This window comes from Salmo trutta, chromosome 6 (genome assembly GCF_901001165.1).
Source record: "Salmo trutta chromosome 6, fSalTru1.1, whole genome shotgun sequence".
NCBI classification, from domain to species: domain Eukaryota; kingdom Metazoa; phylum Chordata; class Actinopteri; order Salmoniformes; family Salmonidae; genus Salmo; species Salmo trutta.
The window spans coordinates 46,629,296-46,656,738 of NC_042962.1; the positions used below are offsets into that span (position 1 = coordinate 46,629,296).

The 27,443-nt window shown below is 44.4% G+C and overlaps 1 protein-coding gene across 6 annotated transcripts in view; it reads left to right on the forward strand.

Annotated features, from left to right (window-relative positions):
- LOC115196063 (nck-associated protein 5) overlaps positions 1-27,443 on the forward strand; it is a 167,202-nt gene that overhangs the window by 81,193 nt on the left and 58,566 nt on the right. For all 6 annotated transcript variants that reach the window (XM_029756569.1, XM_029756573.1, XM_029756568.1 and 3 more), the window contains 2 exons: positions 10,789-10,922; positions 27,227-27,317. In XM_029756569.1, the coding sequence (XP_029612429.1) occupies positions 10,789-10,922; positions 27,227-27,317 (225 nt within the window). The remainder of the gene's footprint in view (positions 1-10,788; positions 10,923-27,226; positions 27,318-27,443) is intronic.

Here is a 27,443-nt window from a genome sequence, read left to right on the forward strand (position 1 = left end):
AAAATAAACGCTGCACTTTGTGTGAAACACACTTTATTTTCTTTGCCATCTGAGGCACACCATGGTATCACAGCTTAATAGACCCATAATGAAGTGTAGATGCGTACAGCTTTCTTCGACACACACATTCACGCACGTGCAAGTCTACACACACACAACTTTATTTCTCCTTCCTTGATTACTGCATGCGATTCGCTCACGCTTGAATGAAATTCTAGCGAAAGGGATTGAAACATTTTCTCATCAGCATCGCATTCAGGCTATTCAACTGTCCCATTTACTCCAAAGGATCCAAATGCACCAGTGGTAATTCATGGGGAAAATGCAAGATACTGTTACAGATCTGAGTCTTTAAAAGAGATCAGGACAAACACACAGAGCAGTAGGCCAAAGGGATAATAAACCAAAAAAGCGTGCCTAAGCATTCTAGCTATAAGCTCTCCGTTAGGGGGAAAAGAAAGAGCGGGATTGCCTAGTGAGTTGAAGTCCTAGAAATAGCATTACTTCTATTCTAGAATAGTGCTGGTATAATAGTATATTTTCATTCTATAGTATTTTCCTTGTATTTCTATGGTTGACGTCTGTGTGGTGGACTGAGGTCTGTGTGGAGACAGCATGGAGATACCTTTGACAGCTGTTTGGAGGATCTTTGACACTGGTGAGGGACTGGGGACTGAGGGGACCGCTGGGGATTCAGGTGCTGTCTCTACAGATTGGGGCTTATCAGCCATGTGCAGGGAGAGAGGGATCCCAGTGATGGCTGTCACCGCTCGTCACCCATCGCAATGTGCGAAACCACTATGGGGACCATCAATGGGATCCCTCTCTCCCATAGTGGTTTCACACATTGACGAGCGGTGACAGCCAGGCATACAGAGCCAGCAGTCTCTGGATGGTGCACATGTGGGGTGGGGGGTTGGGTGGAGTGTGTGTGTGCTTACGTTTCTGTGTGTAAACTCAGCAAAAAAAAAGATGCGTCCTCTCACTGTCAACTGCGTTTATTTTCAGCAACCGTGTAAATATTTGTATGAACATAAGATTCAACAACTGAGACATAAACTGAACAAGTTCCACAGACATGTGACTAACAGAAATTGAATAATGTGTCCCTGAACAAAGCGGGGGTCAAACTCAAACGTAACAGTCAGTATCTGGTGTGGGCACCAGCAGCGCATCTCCTCCTCATGGACTGCACCAGATTTGCCAGTTCTTGCTGTGAGATGTTACCCCACTCTTCCACCAAGGCACCTGCAATTTCCCAGACATTTCTGGGGGGAATGGCCCTAGTCCTCACCCTCCGATCCAACAGGTCCCAGACGTGCTCAATGGGATTGAGATCCGGGCTCTTCGCTGGCTATGGCAGAACACTGACATTCCTGTCTTGCAGGAAATCACGCACAGAACGAGCAGTATGGCTGGTGGCATTGTCATGCTGGAGGGTCATGTCAGGAAGAGTCTGCTGGAAGGGTACCACATGAGGGAGGAGGATGTCTTCCCTGTAACGCACAGCGTTGAGACTGCCCACAATGACAGCAAGCTCAGTCCGATGATGCTGTGACACACCGCCACAGACTATGACGGACCCTCCACCTCCAAATCGATCCCGCTCCAGGGTACTGCCCTCGGTGTAACGCTCATTCCTTCGACGATAAACGCGAATCCGACCATGGTGAGACAAAACTGCGGCTCGTCAGCGTAGAGCACTTTTTGCCAGTCCTGTCTGGTCCAGCGATGGTGGGTTTGTGCCCATAGGCGACGGTGTTGCCGGTGATGTCTGGTGAGGACCTGCCTTACAACAGGCCAACAAGCCCTCAGTCCAGCCTCTCTCAGCCTATTGCGGACAGTCTGAGCACTGATGGAGGGATTGTGCGTTCCTTGTGTAACTCGGGCAGTTGTTGTTGCCATCCTGTACCTGTCCTGCAGGTGTGATGTTCGGATGTACCGATCCTGTGCAGGTGTTGTTACACGTGGTCTGCCACTGCGAGGACAATCAGCTGTTCATCCTGTCTCCCTGTAGCGCTGTCCTAGGCGTCTCACAGTACGACATTGCAATTTATTGCCCTGGCCACATCTGCAGTCTTCATGCCTCCTTGCATCATGCCTAAGGCATGTTCACGCAGATGAGCAGGGACCCTGGGCGTTTTTCTTTTGGTGTTTTTCAGAGTCAGTAGAAAGGCCTCTTTAGTGTCATAAGTTTTCATAACTGTAACCTTAATTTTTATTTATTTTATTTCACCTTTATTTAACCAGGTAGGCAAGTTGAGAACAAGTTCTCATTTACAATTGCGACATGGCCAAGATAAAGCAAAGCAGTTTGACACATACAACAACACAGAGTTACACATGGAAAACAAACATACAGTCAATAATATAGTAGAAAAATAAGTCTTGATACAAAGTGAGCAAATGAGGTGAGATAAGCGTGGTAAACGCAAAAAAGGCCATGGTGGCGAGGTAAATACAATATAGCAAGTAAAACACTGGAATGGTAGATTTGCAATGGAAGAAAGTGCAAAGTAGCAAAATAAATAAATAAATACAGTAGGGGAAGAGGTAGATGTTTGGGCTAAATTATAGATGGGCTATGTACAGGTGCAGTAATCTGTGAGCTGCTCTGACAGCTGGTGCTTAAAGCTAGTGAGGGAGATAAGTGTTTCCAGTTTTAGAGATTTTTGTAGTTCCTTCCAGTCATTGGCAGCAGAGAACTGGAAGGAGAGGCGGCCGAAAGAGGAATTAGCTTTGGGGGTGACCGGAGAGATATACCTGCTGGAGCGCATACTATAGGTGGGTGCTGCTATGGTGACCAGCGAGCTGAGATAAGGGGGAACTTTACCTAGCAGGGTCTTGTAGATGACCTGGAGCCAGTGGGTTTGGTGACGAGTATGAAGCGAGGGCCAGCCAACGAGAGCGTACAGGTAATTGCCTACCGTCTGTAAGCTGTTAGTGTCTTAACGACCGTTCCACAGGTGCATGTTCATTAATTGTTTATGGTTCATTGAACACGCATGGGAAACAGTGTTTAAACCCTTTACAATGAAGATCTGTGAAGTTATTTGGATTTTTACGAATTGTCTTTGCAAAACAGGGTCCTGAAAAAGGGACATTTATTTCTTTGCTGAGTTGATGTGTTTGTATGTGCTTACGTTTCTGTGTGTGTGTGTGTGTGTGTGTGTCTGTGTGTGTGTTTGTGTGTGTGTGTGTGCTTACGTTTCTGTGTGATTGTGTGTATGTGCTTACGTTTCTGTGTGTGTGTGTGTGTGTGCGCGTGTGTGTGAGTGTGCTTACGTTTCTGTGTGATTGTGTGTATGTGTTTACGTTTCTGTGTGTTTGTGTGTGTGTGTGTGTGTGTGTGTGTGTGTGTGCCTCTCTCTCTTTGTGTCTGTCTGTCTTTCTCCCTCTCTCTTTCTCTTTCTATTTCTGTGTGTGGATGGACAGGGTGTGGGTCCCTTGGCAATGATAAATGGGCCACTCATACGGTTTACCATATCCCGGGGTGTGTGTATGCTGTACATCTGCAGTTGCTGCCTGCGTGAGAGCAATAGCCAGGCTCTAATGTAATGGTTGGCCCTGCATGATAATTGAATTTATGGACTCCCCAGGGATCTGTAGGGCAGTGATTTCTAGGGAATAGCATGAGGTTCGGTTTACACCATCCTCTGTATTTCAAAGATAAGTATTCTTTTAGCAAAAGGCCATGTTCAAGAATATAATCATATTTTATACTGCAATTTAAATATGGATATTATGGTAATTGTTCTCTGCTCAACGTACCAAGGGCAGAGCTACTACTAAGAACCTGCCAGAAATTAAATTGTTATTGAGAAAATTAATTGTTTCAATGCAATTGGGCTAAAAGAGTAAAGGCACTTCAGGCAAAAATGCTACATGACATGCTACTTTTTAAAGCATTTTGTTGTTGTTGTCATAATAGAAGGTAAGTACCTGTATTCTGCATTGTTGTGAACACACATTGTTTAGCCTACAGTTTGCTTGTCAGACAAATCCCCTTGTTACACTTCTTCCAGCAGAATCCAGGCTGGTCAATATACTGCCAGCCAGGCAGACAGGCAGGCAGACAGGCAGACAGTAAACTGCATGTATTATTGATGAAGGAGGAGGAACCTGCATGGTGCTTTGTGTCCCTGATGTTTGTGTTGCAGTACTGGGCCAAGGAGATATCCTCCAGACCTTTGATTCAGCGAGAGCCTCCCAGCCTCATACTGAGGTGCACTGTGTAATGAAGAGATTATAGAGTGAGAGGGACACACACACACACACACACACACACACACACACACACACACACACACACACACACACACACACACACACACACTCATTCACTGATAACATTGCACAGACTGCAGCTTGTGCACAATGTGGCATTGCACAGACTGCAGCTGGTGCACAACGTGGCCTTGAGAGACGCAGTCGTCTCTAATTAATTTAAAATCTCCTCCGGATCATGGAGGGGTATCAGGGGGTTACGGAAGGTCTAGTAATTCACTACTGAGAACCCTGTCTGTCTGTCCCTTATGAATAAATGACAACACAATGTTGTAGAATTACACAGCCATGCTAGGACTGTGTCTAGTGCAACGGGGTTACTATAACATGGAGCAATCAAGCCCAGTTACATATACTGTATAATATGACAGAGACATGATTTGAAGTTATGATTCTGTTTATACCATATGTATATATTTCTCTAATGATAGATTGTATGCATACACCCAGCTCCAAATGCCATGCCTTGTTTCACAAGGGTTGGGTTAAATGAGGAAGACGCATTTCGGTTGAATTGCATTCAGTTGTGCAACTGACTAGGCAGTCCAATGTTTCACTTTTCACTTTTCACTGCTGTAGTAATATTTGGATGAAATCACTAGCCTTGCTTATTTCCCCACCGTGACCTTCCCAGGTAATAGCATGATAATCCCATTGAGTTCAATGTTAATCCTGAATACCAAGCTACAATCCCTAGGCAGAGCCACTCGCTAAACCTTGATGAGTCAGCAGAATCATGAAGCATCTCATCTGGCAGATTATATGACTGATAAGAGTAAAGGAGGAGACATTAAATGTGACAAAAGTACCCGGTACAGTATTATAAATGTTGTACGATCAGTTTTTCCTTTTAGATCACAATTAATACGATTATATGGACAAGTAGGACTTGATCCTAGACCAGCACCTCCTACTCTGAGACACTTTGTGAATATGGGCCTTGACAGTTTTCTTAGGAAGAGAAGGCCATCTACAGGACAGAGAGGGAAGAACATCAGTGAAGCCAGTCTACTACCGTGCAAGCTAATCATAATCAGAGGTATATCCTTTTTTTAGTCACTTGAGACATCAAAGTAAATGTTGCTTTAGAAAGAATGCTCATGCTAGTTTTTCTACTGATTGCCCGAACAGTTTTTCTCACATCGAGTTGATCCTCCTTTTGAAAAGACTGAACGTTGTCTAGTCTAGCTGCAGCTAAATGTAAGTGGTTGGTTTTAGCACGTTAGTGTATGCTTTCAATTATCAGGCTTGCTATCACTGGGCAAGGCCAATTGCCAAACGCACATAAAATCTGTGGACAGTAAATACTTCAGCTGTGAAATACTGTAATGTCTCGCTAGGATTTTCTGGCAACGTACAGATATCTTAAAGTAGGATTTAACGGTTCTGGGCCTTGTTAAATGGCAGAAATTATACATTGAACAAAAGCAGAAGACTGCTTTTAATATAATGTATGCTGTTATAAGTGTGTTGTTACTGAAGCTCTTGGCAAGGCTTAGTATGAAGACGCATGGGATGCGTTCCAAATGGCACCCTATTCCCTATGTAGTGCACTACTTTTGACCACGGACCTTAGGGAGATTATCGAGTAGTATGTAGGGAATAGGGTGTCATTTGCAGTTAAGTTTGAGGCAAATTTGCCCTTTGTATATGGAGGTGATATTCACATACAGTAAACATGTTTAGGCAATTAGTGTGGGTATTTGAACAATCGGTCGACACATTTTTGATGTAAAGTAATTTAAGTTGCAATAAGTCCAGTACAATTTACCTTTAACTTTCTGATTTGAGATGTTTTTGTTTTTTGAACTGTGCCTGTGTTTAAACCTGTTTATGTTAGAGTTGTCTCATTTTATGATAGAAAACCCATCCCTTTTGAAAGAGCAAAGGTCTAGTTTCCAAAAAGGTCACTAAACTTTCAAAAGCGATTACTTGAACTCATGTTCAGTCGTTCAACTCCGGTCTAACTAGTCGTGGTAAAGGAACTCGTTTGGGTTTGGTCCCGGTTGCAGCTAGGTCCAGCTCTAACTTGGCACCAGCCCTGCGACTGTGGGTTTATGTTCCTGTAGCGGCGTGTTATTTACGGCAGGCATTACGTGTGATGGAGAGGCTCCCTGGTGCGCCAGATAGTAGCCCTGGGTTTACGGCCGTGTTGAAGAACTGGGGGTGGTTTCAGTTGTGAATAGGGTTTAATGTGGTCTGCTCAACTGCTTCAGCGAATGAAAAGCGTTGTTGGGAAGAATTTGGGCCAAGTCACAGAGTTAGAGTGAAACATGGTTATTTATTGGATGGCTTCATCTCTAACACACTGGGCTCACAACTGAAGGAGCCAAGAGGTCCCCCCCCCCCCCCTTGGGAAAAAAAGTTTTTGTCATTGTTTTGTATTTAATTAATTATTTTTTTTGGTCTGGAAATGGCCCTGGTTGTGGTGTTGCAGTAGTGTGGGACACTTTTTCCATTCAGTGTTACTTTGTCTTTCTCTTTTAGAGATGGCATTTTTTTTCATTGTAGTCATTTAGAAGACACTCTTATCCAGAGCAACTTACATTCATCTTAAGACAACCATATATCTCAGTCATAGTAAGTACATTTTTACTCAATAAAGCAGCTGTGTGAGTGTTACGCACCTTTGGGGGAGGAAGTGGTACGAGGAGGGGTGCTGTGGGATTATTTAAGATACTCTTTGAAGAAGTAGGGTTTCAAATGTAGTGTCAAGGAGTAGGGTAATAGTGACTATGTGTAGGGTATGGGGTTGAATTGGTATTCACCTTAACCATTAGTGTCTGGGGTAGGGTATAGGGGTTGAATTGGTATTCACACTAACCATTAGTGTCTGGGGTAGGGTATAGGGGTTGATTTGGTATTCACCTTAACCATTAGTGGTGTCTAGGGGTAGGGTATAGGGGTTGATTTGGTATTCACTCTAACCATTAGTAGTGTCTAGGGGTAGGGTATAGGGTTGATTTGGTATTCACTCTAACCATTAGTAGTGTCTAGGGGTAGGGTATAGGGGTTGATTTGGTATTCACTCTAACCATTAGTAGTGTCTAGGGGTAGGGTATAGGGGTTGAATTGGTATTCACACTAACCATTAGTGTCTGGGGTAGGGTATAGGGGTTGATTTGGTATTCACCTTAACCATTAGTGGTGTCTAGGGGTAGGGTATAGGGGTTGATTTGGTATTCACTCTAACCATTAGTAGTGTCTAGGGGTAGGGTATAGGGGTTGATTTGGTATTCACTCTAACCATTAGTAGTGTCTAGGGGTAGGGTATAGGGGTTGATTTAGTATTCACACTAACCATTAGTAGTGTCTAGGGGTAGGGTATAGGGGTTGATTTGGTATTCACTCTAACCATTAGTAGTGTCTAGGGGTAGGGTATAGGGGTTGATTTGGTATTCACTCTAACCATTAGTAGTGTCTAGGGGTAGGGTATAGGGGTTGATTTAGTATTCACACTAACCATTAGTAGTGTCTAGGGGTAGGGTATAGGGGTTGATTTGATGTACAGTTATATAGGTAGTTTGATTTGAGAGTAATACAGAGTTGTTATATTAAGGCCTACATAGTATATATGGAGGTTTGAAATGTGTCATTCATGTGGTAAGGGCCCTGGTTTGTGTTACAGTAGGCTCCTTGGTTAGTTCCTCTCCTGTATGCTGCTTGAGCAATTGTGTTGTTCAATAGCCACTAGATGGCCCTGCAGTACTAGTCTTGTGAAATTGTCCGTCATGTTTACCATGCAATGGACAACCTAATGAACAAGATCTTGGTAGTGTTGCATATTTCAGAAATAACATAATAATGATGATTAAAGAACTTTGTTCATTATCACTTTTTAAAATGAACTCATGTTTTATGTGTGAAAGCCACGAAGGTAAATATTTTATGCCTGTATATCTTTTTAACAGAGGTGAAGGAAAGGCCATACTTTGTTTGCTCTAAGGCTCTATTCCTCATGGAGTGTTGAACTAGTTGATTTTGGACAAGGTTATTCACTCAGTTACAGTGACTAAGCACTTTATATATAATGGTCTACCAATGTATTTATTATTCAGCACCTTTTAGTCTTTCTATTCAGATGCAGTCTCTAACAGACCTTGTTCAGGACAACAGTACAGAGAACAGAAGGAAGTCAGGAGATGGGAGTCATGTGCTTTCATAACACGTCCGCATAGTGAGACGTCCGTATAGTGACACGTCCGTATAGTGAGACGTCCGCATAGTGAGACGTCCGCATAGTGAGACGTCCGCATAGTGAGACGTCCGCATAGTGAGACGTCCGCATAGTGAGACGTCCGCATAGTGAGACGTCCGTATAGTGAGACGTCCGCATAGTGAGACGTCCGCATAGTGAGACGTCCGCATAGTGAGACGTCCGCATAGTGAGACGTCCGCATAGTGAGACGTCCGCATAGTGAGACGTCCGCATAGTGAGACGTCCGCATAGTGAGACGTCCGCATAGTGCGGACGTCCGCATAGTGAGACGTCCGCACTTGTAGTCTATGTTGAAGCATCCACTACAATGTTCACTGTGAATGACACATATGATGAAATGTGCATTACACCCTCTATTGTAAGACAGCCATAGTCAGCTACCCATGGCCTTGGTGGCCATTTGCTGTGTATGAGGCAGGTAGCGTAGCATTTGGACCAGTAACCGAAAAGTTGCTGGTTAGAATCCCTGAGCCAACAAGGTGGGAAGAATCTACCATTCTGCCCTTGAGCAAGGCAGTTTAACCCCAACCACAAAAGTTCCGGGCGCCGATGATGTCGATTTTACGGCAGCCCCCGCACCTCTCTGAGTCAGAGGGGTTGGGTTAAATGCGGAAGACACATTTTGGTTGAATGCATTCAGCTGTGCAACTGACTAGGTATCCCCTTTTCTTTCCTTCCTTTTGAGGCATCCCCTATAGCCTTCACTGTGAATGAGATATATCATGGAATGTCCATGAAACATAATATAAAGAACGGTTATCAGTATCTGCATTATTCGAGGCACGATTTTCCTTTGCTCTGATCCCAGCCCCTAATATTGTACTGTATGTTATAGTGTTCAAGTGAAGAGGAAATGTCCAATTTCCTCTTCACTTCAGTTTGCTCCTCAATTCATGCACATTAGTTGGAGAGCGAGGTAGTGGCAGTGTTCCTTTCACTTTGTACCGTTATTGTGTTCAACACAGTGTCAAGGCCTCTCTTTTTTTTATACCAGAAGTAAACAACCTTATCTTTTGGCAAGCGTATTACACCCTAGACAGAGGGAGATGGTTGAGTGGTTAAACCTACTGTATGGCTAAGAGGCTTACTCAGCATGCAGTGATCAATAGTTACATCTGTCACTTACTGTAACTAATTTCGCCATATGGAGACAGATTATAGGCAAGTTGGTGCACTAATTTTCCCCATATCATGTTTTCAGTTTTACAGTGTCTTCAAGTGAAAACCCCAAACTCAACCAGCTTGTGGAAGTTTAGATGTAAAGCAGGCAGTGTTTGGCCCCATAAAAATTTACCACAGAACCCCAACATTATCTTTGACGTGAAACTTCTTCCTTGATTTGGTCAGACAGGAAGGCAGGGAGGCCGCATAGCCTTTGAAGTGTAGAATCTGAACCGAGGACAGTTTTTTCTTTGGAGTAACTTCTGAGGCTTCAGGACATAGTTCATGTCCAATTAGGATCATAGAGAGAAAAAAAAGAATGTTCAGAAGCTTTTCTGCTTTTAGAGACTCTATAGCAAAAGTTGATCATCTTTCAGCACTGAGCCTGCAGTGGAGTCTTTCCAAACCATGTTTAGTAAAGACAGCATTAGTGCAGTTGTTATCCACTGTGATTCTGGCAGCAGGGTTTAAGTGAGTGTACAAAACATTAAGGACACCTGCTCTTTCCATGACATAGACTGCCCAGGATAATCCAGTTGAAAGCTATGATCCCTTATTGATGTCACTTGTTAAATCCACTTCAGTAGGTGTAGGTGAAGGGGAGGAGACAGGTTAAAGAAGGATTTTTAAGCCTTGACACACAATCCATGTCTCAATTGTATCAGGGTTAGGTCAGCAGGGTTCAAGATTGAATGTATTACCACAGCTGCAATAGGATTGCTGGTTGCCTTACAATTGTACATTTGAATAAACATCTTTGTTTTATTACAGTGCAGGGTGCTGCATTACACTGGGTATCCATTTTGTGCCATGGCAACTGGGATGGCTTTAGGAGCTCTAGTTAGATGGTATGGTTCTCCTGAACTGTAGAATTACACATGCACTGCTGAAATAGATGTTATGACATAGATGTTATGACATAGATGTTGTGACATAGATGTTATGACATAGATGTTATGACATAGATATTATGACATAGATATTATGAAATGGATATTTGTGACATGTAGATACTCAGATTTTAGTCTGTTGCTGGTGACTTTATTATCTCTCTACCTGTGTTGGCCGGTAACAACACCTATTAAAACCAGCAGCTAACCTGACTGTCCTTTTCCCCACAGCGACAAAAGCTGATTCATGTCCTAGAGGAAGAGCGACGCCTGCGATTGGACAGTGAGAAGCGGCTTCGGGAGGTGACGGACGAGTCGGAGCTGGGCCGAGCGCAGATGGTTTCGCTACAGCAACACTTCTCCAGGTAACACGCAGCCCCTATGCACGCACGCGCGCACACACACACACAGTCTTGCGCAGCTAACCTTGTGGGGACATACAATTCAGTCCCATTCAAAATCCTATTTTCCCTAACCCCTAAACCTAACCTTAACCCTAACCTGTACCCTTACCTTAACCTTAACCCAAAAACCTAACCATAACCCTAAACCAAACCCTAGTACCTAACCCTAACCCAAAACCTAATTCTAACCCCAATACTATTCTAACAAACCCCCTAGAAATAGCATTTGACCTGGTGGGGATTTTGCCCCCCCCACACACACACACACACACACACACACACACACACACACACACACACACACACACCGCCATGCGCCATGACAACAGACCAGTAGGCGCCACCAGCTTACACAGTAGCATGACACAGGTCAGACACAAACTATATAGGCCTAGATACATTCTGTGCATGCTACCATTGCACTGATTGCACTGCTGTACCCATTGACGTAATGCCAAAGACTTTAATGCAACAGACTTTGCCACAGGTTTCAAACTAGGAGCCAATTTTAATTTACACCCCCAAAAATTACACTGTCTTTGGTTCATTAGCCGTCTCTGTTTTAAATCTTTTGTGGCGAGAAATCCTTATTTCAGTCCATTTGCCCTCTTACCTTTCTCCACTTCAGTGGAGAATATAGACCTATCTCTTGGTGTATTACTTCATCAGTCAACCTTGACTGTATTGAAAGACACATTTTTATCTCTCCAACATTTAAAATGAAGGAAGGAGGAAGTCTTTGTCAGTTCTCTGACCGTGAATAATGACTACTGCTTCGAGACTCCATTTCCCCCTTACTATATGGTCATTTTCTTCTTACTATAGGCTCATTGAGGTGTGACAGTATGTAAAATAATTCACTACTCAGCACCACTCAGCTCGGGAACTGATGTCATAATTAGGAGATAGTCATTCAATGCACTGCCTTACGAGAATAACCCGTGGATTTTTAAAATGAGCGCTTATCTTCCCATTTTAAATTGGGTGAGAAAATCTGTCATATTAAAATAGTCTGACCTTGTAACTGAAGTTAGTTGTCTGGAGTTAGTTGCGCAGAATGACCTCTAAACATGGTGGGTCGTCATAGTCATTGTTGTCATGTAGTGTTTAACTATGGTACAAGTCCAGCTATGGTACAAGTCCAGCTATGGTACAAGTCCAGCTATGGTATAAGTCCAACTACGGTACAAGTCCATCTACGGTACAAGTCCAGCTATGGTATTAGTGTTTCTTCTCTAAGTTTTGCAGGTAGCCTAGTGGTTAGAGTTTTTGACTAGTAACCGAAAGGTTGCAAAATCGAATCCCTGAGCTGACAAGGTAAAAATCTGTCATTCTGCCCCTGAACAAGGCAGTTAACCCACTGTTCCTAGGCCGTCATTGAAAATAAGAATTTGTTCTTAACTGACTTGCCTAGTTAAATAAAATTAAACATTTTTAAATAAATTAGTATTGTAAGAAATCTGATGTTCTTAAGACCGCAAACTGCTCTCCCAAGGGTGTTTGTGGGCCAGTGGTTACTGTCGCTGCCCTTGGTCAAGGCGACTGGAGTTCAAGCATCCCCCAAATCGCAACAATGATGTCAGAAGTGGGATTCGAACCCATGCCTCCAAGGATGTGTTCCAGTGTAGTGGCTATTATGGCAACTCACCCGCTTCACTCAACCGCATTCACAACAGCGTTGATGGCTAACACACTGCAAAGCACATCGATTAAACGTTAATTAACTTAGAACCCAATAATTCTATATGTTGTCAAACTTAATGGACTAGTAGTTGTTAAACAGTCAGCCTGCGACATTTTCATTCCAGCCCGCGAGCTTAACATACCCATGCCCCACAACTCTGTATCATGTTCAGCCTTGGCTGTGGCATTCTGTCACCATATATCTATATGCGTATCCATCAACACATTCATTCTGTCGCGGAATTACTTTATCCATGTGGGCGTACCGTATAGATCAGATTTTGCAGTCAGCACAGACAACACAGTCTGCTCAGACTTGCTATTGTGTGCCTGTATTGTAGCTAGCTGTCCCCCCCCCCCCCCCCCATATGGAATAATGCCTGAGGAATCAGGCACAGATCATTCAACACAGAAATCGAATAAAAGTCAGTGAGCGGGGGAGGCATCGTATTTTGTTTACATAAGTGCCTGTCTCCAGTCTTTGTCCCTATTCATATCGCCCTTCCCTGACTGCCTCAGTTATGTCTGCCATCAGTCTGATCCCCAATCAGTGACTGACTCAACCAGCCATAGCCTTATTATGTGTTCTGTCACATCATCCAGACTCCAGGCTGATCTCAGATCTGTTTATATTCTGGGCTATCGCTGGCGTGGACCAATGAATCAGCTGATAGCGTTAGCATAACGACGTCCGATGTCCCAGAGCCCGAATAAGCGAGGCAGGCTAGACTGGGTGTGCATGTGTGTGTGTAGGGGGGAAATATATTAGGCTTATCTGTGATTGGGTCCTGCTCTAGTCCCTTTGTGACAGATGCTTCCGTCGCCGGGCGGTTGCTTCTCTCCAGACGGATTGTTCTTATTAGCTGTGACTCCTGTGGATGACTGCATGCCTCCTCGGCCCCTAGAGTGTGGAAGAACAATGTAGACGGGGATTCCATTATGTCCTTATAATGCTCAGCGAAAAGAGACCTTCCCACCACACTGAACACTATAGGAGATGAAGTGCTTGGCATTGCTCAACTGGTGTAATTCTCCCTGTATTGCTCATTGTCAGTGGTGGTGGATGGCAGTAATTTCAACAGGCAATGCTAGAAATGTGTTTCTTTGTCATTGTATTGCTCTTGTTTCTGTACCTTTTAGCACCTATTAAAGGAGGTTTCTCTGCAGTGACAGGACATAGAGGAGATAAACGGGTTTAGAGAGACTCAGTTGCTTGTTGAATACATAATGTTTGTTTTTGTATGTTGGAGTGTCTGGCTGTGTTGGTGGGTTCGGGTGTGGGTGCGTGTTTGTGTGTGTGTGCTTGTGTGTTTATTGTGTACATGTGTGTGCATATATAGATGATTGCATGTGTGTGCATGTGTCACTGCGTGTGTGTGTGTGTGTGTGTGTGTGTGTGTGTGTGTGTGTGTGTGTGTGTGTGTGTGTGTGTGTGTGTGCCTGGCCTCTCATTGGATTATTATGTTTACATGAGAGCCAGTAATGTGTGGTGGTGGTTGTAGTGGCAGATGGGACATCTGTGTGGTCACTTTAATTATGAGCTTACCAGCCAGCAAACCAGTCAGTCGGCAGGCTGCTCACACTGTCTTCAGCCTGAACCTTTGACCCACTTGATAATGCCAGCTCTGCACTCTTAAGTCACTGACACACACACACACACACACACACACACACACACACACACATTGTGTGTAGTGCTTAGGTCAGGATGATTGAGAATATTGTGCAATCCAATAGTGGCATTATTTCATTACTATATTGTTACCTGCATTATTACTTGCAATCCCACTAAAATCCGATTCTCCAGTGAAATAATCTTCCATTGTACCTGTTTCTTTGGTTGTCAAGGATAGAACCTATGTGCCCTGCATACATCTAGGGAACACATATTATTTGTCCCAAATGGCACCCTATTCCCTACATAATGCACTACTTTTGACTAGAGCCCTATGGTCCCTGCTTGAAAGTAGTGAACTATATAGGGAATACGGTGCCATTTGGGATGCAGAACCTATGTGCCCTGCATACATCTAGGCAACACATATTCTACGTCCCAAATGGCACCCCATTCCCTACATAATGCACTACTTTTGACTAGAGCCCTATTGTCCCTGCTTGAAAGTAGTGAACTATATAGGGAATATGGTGCCATTTTGGATGCAGACATAGCCTACCATTCATTCCTCATCAAAAGAGAATAGCCTCATCCCATGACTGTGTCCTCATAGATAATATCCAGGAATTATGGAGGTTGACATTTAATCTCGTAGGGTGTTTTCACACTTGGCCCCTTTGAGACAATTTTTGCCAACTTTTTGTGTGCAGTGTGAACACTCCGAAGGAAATCAGACCCCTCAAAAGTGCCCCTGAAGCAAACCCGAACTGAGACCAGTTTGGGTTTCAGTTCGGTTCCTGGCAGGTTCCCTTTTTTAGGGCAGTGTGAAAAACAAAGCTCCCCAGGTTCACTTCTCATTATTCCAGCACCACACACTAGACTACTGCAACACCGCTTCCTCTGACATAACCCCTCACATTGGTTCCACAAAAGATAATGATGACGTGTAGGTTCGCAGAAAAAAACGTGCTGTTTTTAGATATTGATTAGCGATGCACAGACATTACAACATTTGTGTGGAGTTTTATACTGACACGATGTTCAGAGAATTTCTTTGCAATATGTGGTATAAAGGCTGAGAGCCTTGTAAACTGTTTACTCGATTATGGGGTTTGAATAGTGTAGGAGGGCAACAACATATTTGGTGAATCAATGCTAACTCTTAAAGGGGCATTGACTGTACTATTTTCAATTACAGCATTATTTAATCTGCAGTTAATATTCTGCTATTTATTCTGTTATCAATAATATATTCATGTTAATATTATCTCTGATCATTATGCCTCATATTTGAAATAAATGCAGTCTATTAGCTTCCAAAATGTGAGTAGGTATATCTAGCTGTCTGATAACATGTTCGGATGGAATGGCTTCTCCAGCACTTTGTAAAAACCCAGAATGCATTAGGTGAATGTTGGAAAAAATGAGTTCCTTTCTAAACATAACAATGTGAATTCAAAGAGGACTCAGGCCACAAAATAGGTGAAGTGAATTGGCAAAAGAGTTGAGTCCTCATTCAAAGGCAAGAGCAGTGGGAATAGAAAGAGAACTGAGTTCTTTTGCAATTTTTTTACCCCAGGGTTCACTTTAAAGAGGACTGAGATCGGTTCTTTTAAAGAGGGCTATATGTGAAAACAGACTTAAATAGACTGGAATCAATTTGACCCAAGGCAACAATTAATTTGAGTATCTTTAATGAAGTCACATTGAATGACGATAATGCATTGAAATAAGGTTAGAGTAGAACCTCTAACTTTCAGTCATGAAACATCTTATAAAGTACCACTCCAAATAGGATAAAGATAAAATACCACAAACACATATCAATATTTTGGTAAAACTTTTGAAGCCTGCAGGAATAATGCTTTATAAAATGTTATGAGCCTTTATGGGCCTGTCTTAAAGTGCTTATAATATGTTATGTCTGTCTATATGTAACAGAACCATTTTTTTCAGTCGAACTTCCTTAACGTAACATGACACCATTTTTTTGTGAAGTTATTAGTGTCTGTTTTAGTTTTGACTTTCCACAGCCTGGTCTCATAGACTAGACGTAACATAATAAATGTAAATTCGGGTAACTCAAATTAGTATGATATGTTATGTTTGGTATGGTTACTTAAGACAAAAACGAAAGTAGGGTGGTTGGTCGAGGTGGCTGGACAGGCGTATAATGCGAACGTCTAGCAACCCAAATGTGAACGTCTAGTAAACCAAAAGTTTCGAGTGCGAATCTAATCACGGACAACTTTAGCATTTTATCTCATTTCCAACTTTTCAACTACTTGCTACTTTGCAGCTACTTAGCATGTTAGCTAACCCTTCCCCTAACCTTAACCCTAAACCTAACTCCTAAACTTAACCCTAACTCCTAACCCAAACCCCTAGCCTAGCTAAAGTTAGCCACCTAGTTAGAATACGTAATATATCATTTGTTTTGCAAATTCGGAAATATATTGTAAGTTTTGCAAATTCATAATATAAAATACGAATAGTAATTCGTAACATATCATACGAAATGGGTGATGGACATCCACAAATTAATACATACCAGATGAAACGCAATATATCATACTAAATGGAGTGTCCCAGATTTACCTACAGAATAAGACGAAATGCTCTGAGACCAGGTTGCTTTCCAATCTCCTGTTTTGGAAGACCAAGGTGTTCTGTGATGATATGAGAGAGTTATGTTAATGAGCTCCTTGTTAGATCTGTAGCACCTCGCTGTCTCCCTCATTCCTTCTCTCTGATCAGGGAATAGAGAAAACACACACATCAGAGAATGCCTAAGAGTGAAGCCAGACGAACCCCAGGGAAGCACAGCTTCTTACTAGCCCCAGTGGGAATGTGTGTTTGCTTCCTGATGTGCCTTGGTGCTTTCTTTTTGGGAGGTGAATGTAAGGGCAGGAACCTGATCAAAACAATCGTTCAGTAGTGGGTTGTCTGGCTTTCTTCTCCGTTTTGTACACAAAAAGACGTCATAGTCTCAGTTCCCAGTTTTGTGTTTTCCTTTGTGTTCATGTCTGTCCTCAGATCAGCAGGTCTGCATTCCTTAAGGGACTGGTCACTCACACACTCGAACCCCACCAACACACACACAACCTCCCCCATCCCCTATCCAGCTGAGCATTAAAGGGGAGGAGACCCCAGCAGGAAGGTCACATGGTCGGCCCCTGACTTGGGTCAGCCCTCAGGGAGCTAGCTTCCAGATTGGTCGTCATTAAAACTCAGGGATTAGTAGAAGACTTAGAGCCCACACAGCCCACCCTGTAGGCTATTTACACACACAGGGTCCAGACACTGTAGAGAGAGGACAGAGGACAACGGGAGACCAACTAACAGGAGCCCTCTCAACTTCTCGAGGGCTGAAGTTTGACCAGTTAGTAGGACAGGAGCAGAGTTACATAGACAAGTAGCGGAAGATGGAGGTGAAAGAAGGTGGCCGTATGGACTTTACTAGAAGTTGACCAGACTGGACTGGATTTTAAGGAGAGCCTGAGTCACATCACCCTCAGCTGTCTAGCCCTCCTCCACCCCTCCCTCCTCCCTACAGTCAGACAGGATGTCCTGTGGACAGGCAGAGACCGGGGGACCCGGGGGCCACTGGGGCCCCCCATCAAAGGCTTCCACTTAGGGTTTGGCCTGAAGATGAGAGAAGCCGTTTTCAGGTAATGAAAGATCCAGGCTCGCTCTGCTTCTCACTGTCTCTATTTGTCTTCAACACTTGTCTACTGTACTCTGGAATACTCGGTAGCATACTGGAGAACTCTTAAACCTGCATACTAAAGCCTATGATTTGTGTATAAGGTCATGGCCACCTGTAATAATATGCTGGCTAATCAATGGCCTAACTCCAAGACACTGACCTATGCTCTCCTTCTTGACTTTCAATCAGTTTTGTCTCCACAAGTTGTGTTCCTTGTCAGGATATGGGAGACATATGGACTACAGGCTTGTGAGTATTAATAACAACAGCAGATGATGACTCTTGGTCTAGATTTACAACTCTGTGGAGTAGGATGACGCAAACAGGCAGGAATGAGTGGATGGACGTTCAAGTCCAGACGTGTTGTTTGGAGAGTCATGCTTGGTTTCAGACTGCTGAAGCTGGCCCCCACTATTACCACGGTCTGAGAGAGGGGAAGGGAGGAGAGGAGAGAGACCATAGGCTCAGGCTATACAAACACTACAGACCATGGTCATGTGCTTACCTCGTTAGCGTGTTAGCACGTTCTGGCCCACAGCTGTTCCAACGAGTTATCACCCGTCCACAGCTAGCTAGCTAACACACACATTCCCCTGATTCCCAGTGAGCTCGGTGATTGCGTCTGTGTGCACTCATGTTCAGAGATCAATGCCCTTTTAGGCTAATCAAACACCCAATACCAGCCCCAAAGTGTTTCATTTGAAGCATTTCAAACAGGGCCCCTCGGTCTGAGCAGCTGCAGAGTTGATTTGTGGCACTGGTCCACACCCCGCACATCTGGTGGTGTCTTGAGGAAAAAAATGTCTCATTTGATATTCTTTGAAGCTACTTTGATGTTCCACTCACAGCCATCAGACTTTGCTGTTCCACTCACAGCCATCAGACTTTGATGTTCCACTCACAGCCATCAGACTTTGCAGTTCCACTCACAGCCATCAGACTTTGCAGTTCCACTCACAGCCATCAGACTTTGCAGTTCCACTCACAGCCATCAGACTTTGCAGTTCCACTCACAGCCATCAGACTTTGCTGTTCCACTCACAGCCATCAGACTTTGCTGTTCCACTCACAGCCATCAGACTTTGCTGTTCCACTCACAGCCATCAGACTTTGCTGTTCCACTCACAGCCATCAGACTTTGCAGTTCCACTCACAGCCATCAGACTTTGCAGTTCCACTCACAGCCATCAGACTTTGCTGTTCCACTCACAGCCATCAGACTTTGCAGTTCCACTCACAGCCATCAGACTTTGCTGTTCCACTCACAGCCATCAGACTTTGCTGTTCCACTCACAGCCATCAGACTTTGCTGTTCCACTCACAGCCATCAGACTTTGCTGTTCCACTCACAGCCATCAGACTTTGCTGTTCCACTCACAGCCATCAGACACATTAGCGATGGATTGGAGATGGTTAGACTGATAATATGTGTCAGTTCTATATTTAAACCACCCACATTATTAGAGGGTTTGTTTGTTGCTGATTTTATATTTCTCCGTCCCCACCCTCCCTTGTGCCGCAATTAACCGAGTTACAGGAGTTCCAATGTAGTCAGGGAATTGGAATGATTGAGTTTATTTAGGGGGATTAGGGGAAGTTTTGAAATGGAATTTAATTTCAGAGGCTGATCAACTTGGAGAGGTTATTCAGATGAAACAGTCTGTCTATCATTACTGTATAGTGGTGACAGAGTCGTTAGTTGGAGGGGAGATCACTGTTTATAAAAATATACTTATTAGCACTGTGTAATCTATGTCTGTAACCAAGACCTGATACACACACTCTACTTTGATCTGCACTCTTAAGTCACTGACATGCGCACACACACACACACACACACACACACACACACACACACACACACACACACACACACACACACACACACACGCACACAGACACAGACACACACGCACACAGACACACACATACACTAATTCACTTCCGCTACGGATTAACCATGTTGGTTATGATGATATTTTACAGGCGTACTAAACGAGGTCAGATTACAAGCCTGTGTGAAAGTAGGGCATCCGTTGGTTCACACATGATCAAGGCTTTCCTGTCTTGCCTCTGTTCAAAGGGCTGCCGCTGGGTAGTATGCAGACCAGCAGACTGCCTGTGGCACAGTGTCATGGAATATGCAGTGACCTTATGGAAGTTGTATGGATCTGGTGGCGGTGGCACTCGTCTGTGGCAGTCACGCAGGCAGGCATGCAGGCAGGCAGGCAGGCAGGCAGGCAGGCAGGCAGGCAGGCAGGCAGGCAGGCAGGCAGGCAGGCAGACAGACAGACAGGCAGGCAGGCAGGCAGGCAGGCAGGCAGGCAGGCAGGCAGGAGCTGTCTATGGCGTAATATGAACACCTGTTATTACATGATCAGGCACGTAGACTGATCCGCATGGTCAATGCATAGAAACACTTGTGCCTTAATAGCCGCTACTAAAGTCATTTATTTCGAGGGTTGAGCCAGTGAAGTTTCTTTCTCCTCTATAGCCATTGCTAAAGTGTTAATGGACGCTTCCGCTTTGTCCTGTTTATTTTGGATCCTTTTCAAAACCTATCAAGATGTCCACAGTACCGACTTGGATAACGTTATCCCGAATGCTGATCAATAAAAACATTGGTTAAATTCGCTGCTCTGTTTTGATTGTTTACAGCGGGTCATTTCATAGGGGATTTTCAGAGGCGCTCTCCTGTTGTTACCTCGTCAAAATGTCGAGAATGTTAACATGGTGTCCGCTCCAAAACCTGGCCAAAGTGACGCAGTTGCGGGACAGCTGTACTCCTGGCTGTGCTGTGGAGTAATACGATTCATCCTGTCATCCTCCCTAAGTGTCTCCTCTGGGGCCCGTCAGTGATGTTCTGTGCTGCATGTGGGCCACACATGCTACCCTTCACACGCACATACGCAGTCACGCACACACACACACGCACATAACCCTACCGCAGATCCTCCGGGAGCCTCAGGGGGCTAGAGGCCTCTGCTGGGAGCCCCTTGGCTCCCAGCTCACTGCTAACTGCTTCCTATGGCCAGAGATGTACACGTGGAAAAAACTTAATGGATTTGCTCGAACTCCAACCTCAACTAAAGGAGGGAAAAGAGAGAATTGTGTTTTCAAGAGGAATTAACTCGAGTCTTATCCATATGTCCATGCAGTGACTTTTTGGTCGCATGTTTGTGAGACTTGTACCCTATGTGACACGGTACTTCACTCAAATGAAATGAAAATGGTGGAAGCATCCTGGAGGTTGTTGTTATCTCTCTCAGAAGAATGGGAGGCTGTAAAACAGTGACATGACTGCCTTGGCCTGCCTGGCCTCTGACTGTCTCACTCATCCCTTTGGTGTCCCCCTGCCTCCCCGTCATGCATGTCTCATTGTCAGGGGTCAAAGGTGACTTGAAAGAGCCAGGGGTCCTAGGATTTAAGGAATTTGTAATGCTTCCCCTGTGCTAAAGGGGAACGATGAACCCCCCCCCCCCACCCCCCCACCCCCCAAACTGGATATGTATCGCTTGGTCAGAGAACGAGTGCAGAGGTGAGGGCTTTATTAGGGGTCCAGGTTGCTCAGTGCCCTCTAAGGTAGGAGGAGAGGATAGAGGCCAGGAGAGTCTCCACTACAATGACCCATTCTGGTCGAAAAAACACAACACCAAAGTTTGAAAGAGGATAAAGAAGTGGCTTAGCTTAATCTATCGGCCTGCCGGGCAATTACATGCATTTATAGAGGAGGAGGAGATTTAGTGGGAATGAGAAAAAGAGTGTTCAACCAGAAAAATTGAACTTTGCAATGCTGAGTCGAATAGTTTGGGGGAGTTTTCCAGGAGCTGCTGCCAGGTGAAAATAAGGTGATAATATTTATCCATCAAGTCATGGTGACCCCTCCCCTCCTAATACCGTGTTGATGGAGTGAGAGTTTGGACCAGGGCTTTTCCCAATGAGCCCGGAGGCTGCAGTAGCCAGATAGATCAATCCAACGGTCTCACTCTTTCTCTATCATGGTAATATGTGTCCTGAGAAATACGTCCGTTTGTCTTTGTCTGTCTGTTTGTCTGTCAATTTGTGGGATTATTGCTTGTGCACAGTATTAACATGACGACACAGCAGTGACTTACATAGCAATAGAAAGTGCTGGTTTCAACTCAGCCTCCCTAATCCCTGGCAGCTAATAAAGCTCCACATGTCTGCTGTCCATCCATCCACCCCCCTCCACCCATCCATCCCTCACACTCATCCCAGGCTGAGTGATCCCTATCCTGGCTTCCCCCCTGTGGCCACAGACCTGATCCCTGGTCGTAGCCTAGCCGCAGCCTAGCGTCGACACAGCAGGGGCTGTCCTCCTCTGGCTCAGGCTTAACATGGGACATATGGGAAAGGGTTTCCCTCCCCCTTTACTTCTCCCTTCCTTCCCTTACCAGACCATGGTCCTGACTGGGACAGCATAGGGATTGGATAATAACCCACCTCATAGAAAGAGAGACTGGTTGAGACTGGCCTGCGGGTTGTGTGTGGTTCATGATTCCTAACCAGCGACCAGCTAACGAACGACCAACCAAACATGCTGGCAGTGTCTGTTCGATGGGAAAAGCACTCAGGCTTGTATGATTCTTGTCTGGCCTATTTTAGCGGACCCACATTTTGATCTGTGTCTAGGTCATCCGGTGACACTGAGTGCTGAGAGCAGGCTGGCTGGTTGGTCCTTCTGCTTGTCCCCATGGAGCTTAGGGAAGTGTGCACGGTGTTTGTGGCATTGTTTAGGAGAAAGGATGTTTGTAAGAACCCCAACGGACACAAATTCAGCAACATGGGGTAAGTCGGACTGAGGCAATCTGATCAGTGTGAGTGATCAGTGTGAGTGATCTGTATGTGTGTGTGTGTGTGTGTGTGTGTGTGTGTGTGTGTGTGTGTGTGTGTCGTTCTTTTGCTAAATCCTTGGTTGTGCATGAGCATTGTTAGAGGTACCTCTGAGAACTCATTTAATTTCACTAGTATCCGTTCTACAACTGGAATAGCGCTTGATAGTTTTTATTGACGGGTGATAAAAATGGCGTCCCATTTGAAGTCTGGACGGTGGTGAACGTTTTCATGGCTTTAATGGCAGGAAGCTGCAAATCTGTGTGTCAATGTTCGGGCCATCTGAAAGTGGCTGAGACATGAGTAATGTGAGACACAGGACGCAGGGGAGACCGCCACACAGGATGTTCTACCTCTAACAGGCCAGTTTGGTCCATCAATGGTTTGCATGTTCTGATGACTTGTCAAACACACCTCATTCAGCTCATTCAGACATCTGGCTTCCTTCACCCCATTGGATTTACTTGAAGTGATGTGTGTGTGGGGGGGCGCGCGTGTGTGTGTGCGTTACTTATACCTAGGGCTGGAGATTGATTGGAGACTTAATTGTACTTCCTGGCTGTTGCCGACGTGTTTGAAATTCAGCTGGCGCAGTCTGGGGGTCAAATGAGTCAGACTTTGCTTTCTTTAATCCATCCCTCCATCCTTCCCTTCCTCCCTCGTTTTCTCCAGCGAGGTCCTCAGTAGAAGGTCATGTACAACCACTGAGATTGTAACCACATTAAGTAAAATCTGTTTGGACACAGATTTATGTTTTTTTGTGTAGAATCAAAGCTATCTTTCACAGCTTTTTTTCACTTTGATTGTTATCAGCTCTAGTGGGTTGGGATGACATTAAGTAGAGTTGATAGCGAAAAGATTGAAGTGTTTCACACAAAAATAGGACATTTCCAACAGATTTTAAATGGCAATGTTAATGCGTTTAGTATCATAGACAAAGTTAATGGCTGAAGTTGTTAGGGAGAAAAAAATCATAGACTCTGGCCTATGTAGATTGAATCGAAGTGATATCATATTCACACTTAATATACAACGCATGTGCCACTTGAGGATGTTTTGAAATTGTCAATGGATCACAGTTAGGATCTTAATCCAAGTTTGTTACAAGAGATAAATGAAGTAAACACTCAGGATCTTTTAAACCCTTCTCACTCTATTTGATTACATATAAACCATAAAACAATTTTTAAAAGCATTATGCACTCAAAACAACATCGTGGATCTCCCTCCCCTGTCCTCGCAAATTATACTTCTAAATAGCATCAGAAAACACTATAATTCCTAATCAGAACACCATCAAAATGTGATTATCAGGGGTAATTGTCCAAGACAGTCCTATTTGGGATGCTCTCCCAGATGAATCGGAGGGAGAAATGTGGTTAGAATTAATGGGAGCTAAACTTGAACCCGCCTTTCAAGAGGACAATAAATGTTATGTTCAGGTCACTGTGTGTGTAGCTCATCTCCCTTAGTCATGTATGGTGCTGAGGGATGAGATGTGTCATATGTAAATTGTAGGCTAGTAGCTGAAAAAACACCTGAGAAAGATTTCTTTGGCTTCCTCTCATATCACAGCGTTACGACGTGTCACAGCGTTACGACTTGTCACAGCGTTATGACTTGTCATGGCATTACAAACATGTCCGGGCATTAAATCGAATCAAATTGGATTTGTCACGTGCTTTGTAAACAACAGGTGTAGACTAACAGTGAAACGCTTACTTACGGGCCCTTCCCAACAATGTAGAGAGAAAAAAAGAGAAATACTAGAAAAATAATAGTCCAACACGAGGAATAAATACACAAATAACGACAACATGGCTATATTCACAGGGTACCAGTACCGAGTCGATGTGTGCAGGGGTACGAGGTAAGTGAGGTAGATATGTACTGTACATATACAGGTAGGAATAAAGTGACAGATAGTAGCAGCAAGGTATGTGATGAGTTAAAAGATACAGTGTGCAGATATTCCGGGTAGCTATTGGTTAACTGTTTAACTAACTATTAGAATAAGCTGTTCAGCAGAGCATTACAACTAGTCCTGGACATTCCTGATTCATAGAATAGCATTCTGACAGTCCCGGTATGGCGTCAGGTACTTTGTAGCTCAGCATGTATTATGAAGTCAGACATTGTCACCTCTCTGCAGTGGCTTCCATCCATATCCATGGTCCCTTTATCCCCCTCTGCTCTCTCTCTGCTTATATGGTGCACATACAGGACCCTGTGACCAAACAGTCTGGGGAATCCAACGCATGTTGAAGTCATTCCCCTCAATTGGCACTGGAAGCCTTGTGTGTGCGTGTGTGTAAGTGCGTGTGTGCTGCAGGGGAATTGTTCTGCCCATCTCTCATGGTCAGGCTGTAGATTCAGAATGGGCCTGGGCGTGTCCAGCATTGCTTGTTGGGACTTTGAGGCACACCATGTGCTCTCGTGATTTGCCCTGAATCAGCCCCTATTAAAAACACACAAAGAGACCCTTTCAGGTGCTGGCTAGCCGCAGCCACCAGACCTCCGGCCTACAGCCCCTAGTCCTCATCCACAACACAGGCCAGCCAGAGGAGAGGGACATCAAAGGCCCCCATCATCCTGTCACTTAGCCATGTGGAGGTCACCGGGGTCAGACCACTACCTCTCTACACAGTCACGTTCTGTCTGTCTGGTAATGTGGCAGAGAATGTGGAGAATTTGATTTGAATACGTTTTTTTTTTAGGGAAGAAAAGATTTTGAGGGAATGAAATAGTGAAATAAAGTTGTTTTGATGAAGCAGGATTTTATTTTAATTTATAACCTTTATAAAACATGTATCAATGTAAATATTGGGTAAATAATGCCTTTGCTCTCCTATTCATCTAGTGAATCAAAGTAAGGGTCAGGAGTTATTCCTTGCGACATGATCTGACCAGGAAAAACTCATGACCCTGGTCATACTGTAGACACACCGGAACGTTTGTGAAGAGGTTGACTGAATCCCACTTTATTTCAGCTCGGCCATATTTGTTTCCCAGCTAATGTTAAGTAAATAAACTCTGAATGAGTCAGTTACCCCATGTTGGTTACTTCCAATACCAGACTAATCTGATTTAGCATGTCATTCAGTCATAAAGTCCTTGACGTGGCCTGACTACAATGTCCCAGTCCCACACCCACTATCCCTGACCACAACAACTAAGGACAGTGTCCTAAGTGGCGGGCTACAGCAATCTGCCATAGACCTGACCACTCACTCAGCCTCTCAGTCAGTCAGCTAGCTAGGCCTGATTATAGCCAGCTTTTCTCTGGCTTTCAACTCAGCCTGCCAGATTGTGTGGCTACTACGATGGCGGAGCACAGCATTGCCTTCGCTAAACCCGTTGCTTTGCTGTCGTGCAACAGTTCAACTGTGAAAACCGCGATGGGAAAACAGGCAAAATCTCACTGAGCTCAGATGTAAGAACAAAACAACAAACAAAACAAACGTGGCTGAGTTGTCTTCTCCAGAGTGTGTTAAGCCTGAACAATTAACAGTGTCGACTATCACTGTTGAAAGGATGATCAGAAGTGTCACCACTTAAAGGTGACTGACACTGACAGGGAATTCAGTGAGACACAAGTAGGTTGCCTAATGCTGTTTACTGCAACATCAAGTTATCTGTCCTTTTGCTGTCTCTTTGCCTATGAAATGTTGAAATGCCGTTCCTAAGATAGTGATCTTATGATACACCCATCTGTCCATCCATGGTTATGTACCTGGCTACAGTAGGTCCCTGGCGAGGTCCCTGGCTGTGTCTCTGGCTTTGTCCGTGTGATGATTTGGAATTCGTCTTCGTTTATCAAAGTCTGGCCTTCTCTCCCCTGCTCCACAATGGTATTCCTCTCCTGAAATGTCACAGTGGTTTCATCGCTCCATCTCTTTGTACTCTGACTTGTAGGCCTATTTTCAGCCAGGTCAATGGAGGGAGCCCTATCCTAGACAATCTCTCTAAAGGTTCAACTCTCACTGAATGTGTTTTTTACCTGGTGTAGGCCAGGGAGAATGTAGAGCAAAAGGTAATGCCATTGTAGTGATTCATATGGGAATCAGGGGTGAGGAGTAGAATATTGATGTAGGCTGTGGGGCAAAAGTCTCTGGTTTGCATTGAGAGAAATCCTTATTTGGCACAGAAATCGAGGCACAACCGTATCACAAGTCCCATAGAGGCACTGAGGCAGAGGCAGTCAGTCAATGCTCTGCCTCAGTGGATGCCCTTCTGAACCTCCTCAGCACCATATGTACCCATTCAGCACCACATCGTGTGGTGTACCACATACTGTAGTGGGAAGGGACTGGGGTACGATCCAAAACCCACCGTCCTCTCTTGTGTTGCTGGCTCTAAACCAATCTCCCCCTTCTTCTTCCCCCTCTGTTTGTGTGTGTGCAGGATGGAAGAGACAGTGCGGACGCTGCTGCAGAACCAGGGGGTGCTGGAGCAGACAGCCATGGACACTGTGGACATCATGAAGGCCTACAAGGTAACACCGCACTGCTCAGCACTCCTCCAAAATGGGCTCTCCTTCCTGCTCTTTATAAAGCCAAACCGTAAAGGCTTGTGTAGGAGAAATGCTTTGCTTGGTAACACAGGCCATGCATTAGGATAC